General features: G+C 35.1%; 2 protein-coding genes across 2 annotated transcripts; one reads left to right on the forward strand and one right to left on the reverse strand.

Annotated features, from left to right (window-relative positions):
- Positions 1–924: 924 nt before the first annotated feature.
- Positions 925–2,170, reverse strand: LOC114735679 (transcription factor bHLH19-like). The gene is made up of 4 exons (XM_028923392.1): positions 1,598–2,170; positions 1,443–1,476; positions 1,102–1,343; positions 925–990 (listed from the first exon to the last, which is right to left on the reverse strand). Exons 1-4 carry the CDS (start codon positions 2,168–2,170, stop codon positions 925–927), a joined length of 915 nt encoding a protein of 304 aa, XP_028779225.1.
- Positions 2,171–7,373: 5,203 nt separating this feature from the next.
- On the forward strand, positions 7,374–8,305 carry LOC114735680 (uncharacterized). Its single transcript, XM_028923393.1, has 2 exons — positions 7,374–7,509; positions 7,596–8,305. The coding sequence occupies exons 1-2, from the start codon at positions 7,374–7,376 to the stop codon at positions 8,303–8,305; spliced, it is 846 nt and encodes a 281-aa protein (XP_028779226.1).
- The last annotated feature ends 2,120 nt before the right edge of the window (positions 8,306–10,425 follow it).

Below are 10,425 nucleotides of genomic sequence, written 5' to 3' on the forward strand. Positions count from 1 at the left end.
AAGTTGATTTTACTAAAGTATCTTTTTAATCATGACTACCCTTAGATAGAAACCCTCTTAATATATGTAACTATCATGAATATTTTAGAAAATAAATTATAAATTTAGGAGATATAATGGATTGATGATGTTTTATATCTATGATTGAATCTAATCCACAACAAGCTCTTACATTAAAAAATCAGAAATAGTACTAGAGATTAATAATCATCCTTGAATGTGAAGGGTAAAAGCTTGGCTCCTTCCAACCAAGTTTACTTCACGCAGGAGAGTTAAAAATTGAATCTTAATCACTTGTTTAAGAGATGAAAATCCTACCCATTATGCCGAATTAAGGTGGCATTGCAATGGCATTTTTTAATTAGCAATAGAGATCCAATTAATTGATAGACAAAGCCAACGCAATTTGGTTCCTGAATTGAAGTATTTTTAAGCATACCGAAATAATCATCAAAATATAAATCATAAAACGACAAATGTGGGCAAATCAAATATGGAAGAAGTTGATGGGATGGGAGCAGTGAGTAATAATGCCTGCCAAACTTCAAAATGAACGTCGAACATCTGAAAAGAGAATAGGAAGAAATTGAGTATTCATGGCATGTCCAAGGGGATGTTTGGTTTTAATCGGAAAAAAAGTTTTAAAAAATATTTTTTCATAAATTGAAACAAAATTCTTTTTACATGTTTACTTCATTTACTGTAAAATTATTTTTAAAATTATAGTTTAGTTAAATACTCTCTAAATCTTACATTATTAATTGAATTTCACTTTCAAAACCAAGTAGACTCAGTTTCAATTCTACACACATACAAGCACAATACTTGAAGAGAAAAACCAAGCTTTCTCCAAAACTTGGAAATCTTGAAGCTATAACAGGTAGACCTCTCTTTTGATACACTAGCAAGGATCACCATTACAATTCAACAGAGAGCTATTCTCAGGCTTTTCACGACATCCTTCACCGATACACTGTAGTCCTCACTCATCTGCATATCACATAAATTACATATACATAGACGTCAAATTATTATAAAAGCGTCAAATTAATTATTTCCAAATAACATATATAGCGTCGTGTGATAATGTAGATATTGTACCTGAGCAACAACGGTAACATCAAGAGTAGAGGAGCCAAATGGAATAACACTGTTACCAAAGACGTTGAGGTTAAGATTTTTGAGCTCATCAAGTATTTTAAGCATTATGCAGTCCTGTTTCTTGCAGAGGATTCTGATGAGCACTTGTTTGTCGTCGGACATTCTTGCTTTGACATCGGGGAGTACATCGTTGATGGGTGTGTACCTGTCGCCGGAGTTCACTTCACTCGACGCCGGCGTGCCTGCTCCGTCAATATCATCATCATCATCATCTGCGGACATTATCTTTTTCTTCTCTTGCTCAAGTTCCTTCACGCGTTCTTGAAGCCTCTTCACGTAACTTATTGCTTCGCTCAGTATAGACGCCTTGTCAATCTACGCACAAATATTTAATATAGGAGACATGTTTCATATACATGGAGCTTCGTATAAGATCCTCATAAAATCAACTAGGCGATAGACATAGTGCTAAGTAGGTAAGGTACGGAGTTGTGACCTTTTTCAAGCCAGGGATGGTGGCCGAAAGTGCTATGAACTTTTCTGTGAGCTCCTGCCTCCTTCTTCTCTCAGCCATTATGTGATCCATTGCCCCAGCACCGCTTCTGGATTTCTTTGTTCCTCTGTTCATCGATGGTTCATCGTTAAGCATTTCAATGGTCCGTTTGGGCTTCAAGGAATAACTACGGACATCCTTGCTCTGGTGCGAATGATTATAACTGGGGTCTGGGATATCTGGAATCACAACGGATTTCTCGAAAGACAGAACGCAGGCGGTCGGGGTTGTTGTTTCAGAAGCTAAATGTTGAGAGTTAACGACGGAGTTGGAGTTGGCTAAATTGCCGGTGGTGGCACCGCCGTCCGCCACAGTGGTGGGAGGCAAAATGGCTTCACTTTCTGAAGATAGATTAGTCGGGTCCTGGAGGATATCTCTAAGCAAATACTCCGCTTCTTCATTATGATCTGAGTTCGTTCCCCAGGAAATATAGTCATTTTCCGTTTCCTTGAAAACAAACAAAGATACAGGCACAGTGATCCGTGAGTAATTAGGGTGAAAACAACACACACCCATGACGATTGAACCAATTGATGATGGAGTATTAATTAAGAGCATATGTAATCAATAAAGAAATAATATATATACATATATACGTAGACACACACACATTTGGACTTACGAGTTCAGAGAGCCAAGCCTCCCAAGACAGCTGGTCCATTGTGTGAGGTTGAGGATAAAACGGAGGCCGTGTGCTTCCATTTATAGCCAAATGGATTTGGGGAGCAGCGCGAACGAAAAGACTAGCTGAACATTGACATTGACGTATTTTTTTCTACATTTTTATAACTAAGAAAGATGTATAAATTGGAAAAATATTCTGTGCGTCTCTGTATATATTATAGGGGAAATCACAAATAAAGACCCTTGAATTAGCAAAATCACTCTATGGTCACCTGAATATGCTAAATTACTATGAGGGACCTGGTCTCAAATTGTAATTATGAAATCAATGGTCAAATTACCAAAATACCCCTCTTTAATTTTTTTTTTTTTAAAAAGAAAGCCACTCCTCACCGGAATCCGGCCCCCGGCGCCGGAGCTCCGGCGGCCGCTTTCCGGCCACTGTCGGCACCGGACGCTGGGGTCCGGCCGCCGGAGCTCCGGCGCCGGCGGCCGCTTCCGGCGGTCTTCCTTTTTTTTTTTTTTTTGAAACTGTTTTTTTTTTTAAATTGGAGGGAAGTGAGGTTGGGGGGATTTGATCCCCCAACCTAATGCTTCCCAAAATAAGGAATGACCATTGAGCCAACAAATTTTGTTAACATTATGATGCAAAAAAAAATATAAGTTAACTCATTTACTCTTGTTCCAGGTGATAACAACAATACATTTGGAAATAACAAGTTCTTATTGTAAATAACACGTCTGGAATAAAAATTTAACAATATGTTTTTTTTATAACAATAAATTTTGTTGCAGGCAATAACAACAATACATTTAAAATAACAAGTTCTGATTATACAATAACAAGTTTGGGATTAAAATTTAATAACACGTTTTTTTATAACAATACACTTTGTTTCAAGTGATAACAACAATACATTTAAAAATAACAAGTTCTGATTATAAGATAATAAGTCTAGGATTAAAATTTAACAACACGTTTTTTTATAACAATTAATTATTTATACTTTTAAAAAATAAATTATTTATAACTTATAAAAAATATTTTTAATATATTTATTTCTCTAAAAAATACTTTTTAATCTGTATATCTATACACTCATTATAAATCAAACTACTTCTTATAAATTATAAAGTATTTATAATAAGGCATTTTTGATTTATTAATCATAGTATAAATTTTATATCATTTCATTCTTTAAATATTAAAAATAGTTTTTATATTTAAAGAATAAAATAGTATTTTTAATTATAAATTAGAGATAAATTTCATTTATAAATTTAAGCAGTCAAAAAGTATTTTTAATCCACAATAATTGTACTATTTATAATTTATAAGAAGTAGTTTGATTTATAATAAGTTGTATAGATATATAGATTAAAAAAATTTTTAAAAAATTAAAAAAGTGTGTTGCCATTTTCCCTAAATTTTATTTAAAAATTTGAACAATAAAAAAGTATTTTTAATCTATAAAAAATTATACTTCAAGTTCTGATTATAAATTGGAGATAAAAATTATTTTTTTAGCAAATTAAATAGATTACAAGTACTTTTTATAAGTTATAAATAATTTATTTTCCAAAAGTATAAAATAATTAATTGTTATAAAAAAAAGGTGCTGTTGAATTTTAATTCCAGACTTGTTATTTTATAATTAGAACTTGTTATTTCCAAATGTATTGTTATCACTTGAAACAAAGTGTGTTGTTATAAAAAAACATGTTGTTAAATTTTAATCCCAGACTTATTATTTTATAATCAGAACTTGTTATTTTTAAATGTATTGTTGTTATCACTTGAAATAAAGTGTGTTGTTATAAAAAAAACGTGTTGTTAAATTTAATCCCCAAACTTGTTATTTTATAATCAGAACTTGTTATTTTAAATGTATTGTTGTTATTGCCTGCAACAAAATTTATTGTTATAAAAAAAAACATATTGTTAAATTTTTATTCCAGACGTGTTATTTTACAATCAGAACTTGTTATTTCCAAATGTATTGTTGTTATCACCTGGAACAAGAGTAAATGAGTTAACTTATATTTTTTTTTGCATCATAATGTTAACAAAAATTTGTTGGCTCAATGGTCATTCCTTATTTGGGAAGCATTAGGTTGGGGGATCAAATCCCCCCAATCTCACTTCCCCCCAATTTAAAAAAAAAACAGTTTTAAAAAAAAAACAAAGGAAGACCGCCGAAGCGGCCGCCGGCGCCGAGCTCCGGCGGCCGGACTCCGGCGTCCTGCCGCCGACAGTGGCCGGAAGCGGCCGCCGGAGCTCCGGCGCCGGTGGCCGGATTCCGGTGAGGAGTGGCTTTCTTTTAAAAAAAAAAAAAAATTAAAGAGGGGTATTTTGGTAATTTGACCATGATTTCATAATTACAATTTGAGACCAGGTCCCTCATAGTAATTTGGCATATTCAGGTGACCATAGAGTGATTTTGCTAATCAAGGGTCTTTATTTGTGATTTCCCCTATTATATAGTCCTCCCACTGTTTTGCAAATCAATATAAGAGTAGTTAAATGATTGAAGTATAAAAATTAATGGTGATTGAATTTGATATTAAATATAAGACTTTAATTATTTGTCAATTATATTTATTATTTTTAAAATAATTTACCTAATTTGTATATTAATATATAATCTAATATTACACAGTATATTTGAGGAAGATTATGTCACACTTTTGCTATAATTAATCAAAGTATTTTGCTAGTTACGCTTAGCATCTTAAAATATTTTGTGGTGCACCCACTTGAAGCATTTTTTATGTGTATTTAGTATTTTGAAATATTTTGTGGTGTGTTTAGCATCCTGAAATTTTTTTTCCATGTGCATCCAACACCTTAAGAATATTAAAAAAAATATTTTATGCACCTGATACACATTCATTTAAGAAACCTTTGAAGGGTTAACGGTAAAATTAAAACTATTCATAAAATAATACTTTAAAAGCACAATTGTTTCTAAAAAATATTAATACTTTAGAGTAAAATTACACAACAAAATATTTTAGGATATTGGATGCATTTCAAAAAATATTTTAAAGTATTAGGTGCATCACAAAATATTTTAAGATGTTGGGCACATCTAACAAAATATTTTAGGATGATGGATGCACCTTAAACGGTTAATTGTTTCATTTATTTATTTTAATTTATCCAAATTAATAAATATAACTTGTATATTTGTCTCTGTTTTTTTTTTTAAAGTATAGGTATCTTATTATAAACAATCTTATTCGAAACACTGTTAGATACTAAATATAAATACCTCTTCTAACAAGAAGTTGAATATTAGTTTATTACGCTGTGAAAAACTAACTCCTGCAATGATAGACCCGATACCGTTGGCTATTTGTCTCAATTTTGTGGGTACGCTTCTGTCTTCTTTTGACTCCCTCGAGAAGCACCCAACTCCAATTATTTTGAATGTAAATTTGGTGGCATGTCAGCAAAGTAAAATGCGGTGTGGTCTATATAAGATGGTAAAATCTCGAGGCAAGGTCAGGCCAAAAAGAAAAAAGAAAAAGTCTCGAGGCAAGGCATTTCGGTTGATTATTGAGCACTGAAATATAACGATCAAGTCTTTTTTTTTTCTAAAAAAAATCTTTAACGCTAAAAAAAATAAAAATAAAAATAAATTTTTAACCAGGAAAAATCGTAAAAACAAATCTTAAAATATAAAAATTGTAACTAAGGACCAGTTTCAACATTAGTATTAGTTTTGATAATAATTGATAAGTAAATGACAACAAATCTTATGAACGGGTCTTTGTATGTAATTTTTTAATTTTTAAGGTCTTTTTTTTTATACTATTTTTCCTTTTAGTTATCCGTTTTTTCCAGAAAAAAATAACCCAAATGATGAGCAGGCATGGCAAAGCAATGTTCATGAGTCGAAATGGCTATATGGGGTTAAGCCCAGCGATGTTTGAATCCTCACTTCGTCATGAGGATACCTGCACAAAAGGGAGAAACAATCAGAGTTGATGTTAATACTTCTTGTCAATTAAGAGGCCATTATGCTAGAATATGTGTGCTGGTGGATTTGGGGAAACAATTGATGTCAGGATTTTCACTTGATGGTGAACAATATTATTTGGAGTATGAGGGTCTGCACATGTTGTGCACCAATTGCGGCACCTACAGCCATAGACATGAGGTTTGTTCAAAGAAAGAAAAGATGAAGGAAGCAAATGAGACTAGGATAGAGAAGCAAAATACTTCTGATCCGCAGGAAAATCTCCATGCCAATACCAGTGTTGGGAGCCAAGAACAATGGCGAATAGTCCAAAAAATTCGCCGGCAACGAAAAAATAGAGATGACAGAGGCGAAGCAACAAGATCGGAGAACAGAGGCTCACGATTTAGCATACTTGCTGACGTGGAAGAGCCTGCACAAGATACAGACACAAATGTAAGACCCCCGCAAACTATTGTACGGGAAGTGGCCATCCTACCTCCTCAACCCCAGCGCACTAACTCTGCTAAAGGGAGGAAGAAAGGGACTCAGAAAAAACAAATGGCCGTTAGTGAAGATATGGGCTATCCTTTATTGTTGCAACCAACAAACGAGATGGTAAAAGAGAAACAGAGTGAGAGAAAAAGCGAGAAAAGAACACGAGAAATGTTGAGGGATGATTGCTTAAGAAGAGATATTAAAAGTGGCGAGATAATGGAGGATAAGGTAGAAGAGGTGAACATGGGAGGAGAGGCCGAGGAAGATAATATGGAGATAGCAAGGGAAGACGGTTATCTGGATCATAATGATCAAGAGCCTGAGGCCCAGCAGTATCCCATGCAAGGGATTGATAATGAAATACGAATAGAAGAAGTGGATACTGGGGACCCTTCTGATGGGCCGAATTGCGTCAGCCCAATGAGGAGTGAGGGAAAGGAAGCCCAGTGCAGTGATGGATCAATTGTGCCTAAGACCCAATTCTTTGACAGGTCTTAATTGTGATCTGTACGTGTGGGCCTTTTGTTGATTTAGTGTTTATGGATAGTATATTATACTGGAATACTAGGGGGTCTTGTGGAAATGGGCTCCTTAGAAACTTGAAGTTAGTGTGCAATGGGCCGAAACTGGTAATGATTTTTCTTGCTGAAACACGGTGCAACAAGGAAAAACGTTTTCAAATGCTGAAGAACTTGGGCTTTGACAATACAAAAGTTGTTCCAAGTGTGGGGGGTTCTGGTGGCTTGGTAGCTGCGTGGAAGAGCAACAGTATACACGTTTCAGTTCTGGAGGAGAATAGGCAATATTTCCATCTGGATTTTCTATTTCGGAGAGGAATCCTTTTCTTCTTACAGCAGTTTATGCAATTCCCCATTCAAACCATCGACAATTACTCTGGGAAAATCTCAAATCTCTGTCAGCTTCGGTCTCGAAACCTTGGACTGTGATTGGAGATTTCAACAATATCATCTCTACAAATGAACGGATTGGTGGTGGTAGAGGCAATATCCAGCGTATGAATTGGTTCCAGCAGCAAATCGATGGTTGTGGGCTCTTTGACTTGGGGTTCAGTGGTTCGAAATATACTTGGAAGGGGCCGAAGGTAAATGGATATGCTCGATTATATGAAAGACTTGACAGAGCACTGGGTAACTCTTCTTTCTTGACAAATATGGCTGATTGTTTTGTTAAGATATTACCCAGAATCTGTTTTTCTGACCACAGTCCTATTGTGTTGCAATTCTTTCAAAAAAGTTTTAGCAATTCAAGACCTTTCCGATTTGAAGCCATGTGGTTAGCTCATGAAAACTTTACGGATTTCCTTAATTTGAACTGGGTTGATGATATTGATATTAATGATGCCTTGCTGTCTTTGCGTGATTCCTTGGTTGTGTGGAATAAGGAGGTGTTTAGTGTCATTGAAAAGAAGAAAAAGCATATTCTTGCCCGTTTAAATGGAATTCAAAACTCCTCCTCCTACCCTTATTCGTCATTCTTATGTAATCTGGAAGATAGCCTTCAAAATGAACTTGAGAGTGTGCTTAAATTAGAAGAGATTAAATGATTCCAGAAATCAAGAACGAATTGGATTTCGAAAGGGGACAAGAATACTAGATATTATCATTTGAAGACTAAATTTAGAAGAAGGAAAAACAGAGTTTTATCTCTGAAAAATGACTGTGGCCAATGGATTGATGATGAGGCTCAACTCAAAACTCTGGTTATTGATTATTTTAAAGAGCTTTATAAAGAGGAGGAGGATAGTCTCTCTGTTCTACAGACTGATACAATATTCCCTTTCATTGAAGAACTTAGATCCCCTCAGATGAGAAGCATACCTTCTGATGATGAAATTAAAGATGCCCTCTTCTCTATGGGTCCTTATAAAGCCCCTGGTTGTGATAGGTTCTCTCCTATTTTTTATCAATCAAATTGGAGTAAGGTGGGTGCCTCTATTTGCAGTTTTGTCAAAGATGTTTTTAAAAGCACAACTACTTTAACTGAGGCTAACAAAACTCTTATTTCCCTAATTCCAAAGAGGGATAACCCTGTTATGGTGAGTCACTTTAGACCAATCTCCTTATGCACAATTCATTATAAGTGTATTACAAAAGTGATTACTAGCAGATTAAGGCATTACATGGATGATTTAGTGTCTCCCAATCAAGCTAGTTTCATCAAAGGAAGGCACATACAAGATAATATTATTGTGGGGCAAGAAATTTTGCATTTAATGAAGAAATCTAGAGGAAAGAGAGGAATCATGGCTTGGAAAATAGATCTGGAAAAAGCCTATGATCGAATCAAATGGGATTTCTTAAAACAGACACTGGTTGATACTGGGATGGAGACTGATTTCATTAACCTCATCATGGCTTGTGTTACTTCAGTTTCTTATAATGTGTTGTGGAACGGCTCACAGACTGATTTCTTTTCTCCTGGAAGGGGATTAAGGCAAGGGGATCCTATTTCTCCCTTGTTGTTTGTTCTCTGCATGGATCGTTTATCTCATGTCATCTATGATGCTGTCAATAGGAAAGATTGGAAACCTGTGAAGATAACAAAAAGGGGACCTTTTATTTCTCATCTAATGTTTGCAGATGATATCCTTCTTTTTGGAGAAGCTACAAAAAAACAAGCTGGCTGCATGTTAAATTGTTTGAATAGATTTTGTGATGCTTCAGGCGAAAACTCAACAAAAGCAAATCTTCCATCTTCTTCTCGCCAAAGGTACCAGATCTTACTAGAAGGAGAATTTGTAGTGCTACAGCAATGTCTAATTCTGCTGAAATTGGAAAGTACCTTGGTATTCCAATCATTAGAGGGAGGAATCCAAGGAATACTTTTAGTTACATAATTGATAATGTCAAGTCGAAGCTTGCCTCATGGAAGGAAAACTGTTTGTCTACAGCGGGTAGGATTACACTTGCAAAGTCTGTGATTAGTGCTATTCCTTTATACCCAATGCAAGTTGCCAAAATTTCCTTGTCAATTTGTAATTAGATTGAAAAATTGCAAAGGAATTTCATTTGGGGAACTAGTCATAAAGTTCACGGATTTCATCCTATTGGATGGGAACAAGTCTTATTGCCTAAAAATCATGGGGAACTAGGATTTAAGAGAATGACTTCTTTAAACCGTGCGTGTGGAGCAAAATTGGCCTGGAAACTTATATCTGGGTCGAAAGGACTTTGGGTGGAGGTCTTATCTAATAAATATTTGCTCAGGAATGAGGTCAATCTGCTTGACGCAAAAAATGGGGATTCCCCTTTTTGGCAATTTCTATCACAACAACAGGAAATTGTGGACTTAGGTTCTAAATGGATTGTAAGAAATGGGAGATCTATTAATTTTTTTACAGACCAATGGCTTCTTCCGGATGGATCTATTAAAGAGTTTTGCACTAGACCTCTAACTCGGATGGAGGAAGAAAGTAAGGTGTGCTATTGGACTATGCATGGGTCTTGGGACTTTGATAGACTGGCTTCTATTATCCCTGCAGATATATTTCAAAGGCTCATAACTTTGCTGCCGCCAATGGACACTGCAGGAGATGATATATTATCCTGGAATGGTACAACAGATGGTGGCTTCACTGTGAAGAGCGCCTATTATATGATCGAAGGGAACAATTCCACTACCTGCAGCCATGTGTATAAAGCAATTTGGAAATGGCAAGGAGCT

This window comes from Neltuma alba, unplaced genomic scaffold (assembly GCF_004799145.2).
Source record: "Neltuma alba isolate B1F8T4 unplaced genomic scaffold, ASM479914v2 tig00013246_pilon, whole genome shotgun sequence".
In the NCBI taxonomy this organism is placed as follows: Eukaryota; Viridiplantae; Streptophyta; class Magnoliopsida; order Fabales; family Fabaceae; genus Neltuma; species Neltuma alba.

Coding starts and splice junctions, on each gene's coding strand:
- LOC114735679 (XM_028923392.1), bottom strand. CDS start 2,170: ATGGGTGTGTGTTGTTTTCACCCTAATTACTCACGGATCACTGTGCCT. Junction 1,477..1,597: donor CCATCCCTGGCTTGAAAAAG/GTCACAACTCCG, acceptor ATTTGTGCGTAG/ATTGACAAGGCGTCTATACT. Junction 991..1,101: donor ATGTTACCGTTGTTGCTCAG/GTACAATATCTA, acceptor TGTGATATGCAG/ATGAGTGAGGACTACAGTGT.
- LOC114735680 (XM_028923393.1), top strand. CDS start 7,374: ATGATTTTTCTTGCTGAAACACGGTGCAACAAGGAAAAACGTTTTCAA. Junction 7,510..7,595: donor AGCTGCGTGGAAGAGCAACA/GTATACACGTTT, acceptor TTCTTCTTACAG/CAGTTTATGCAATTCCCCAT.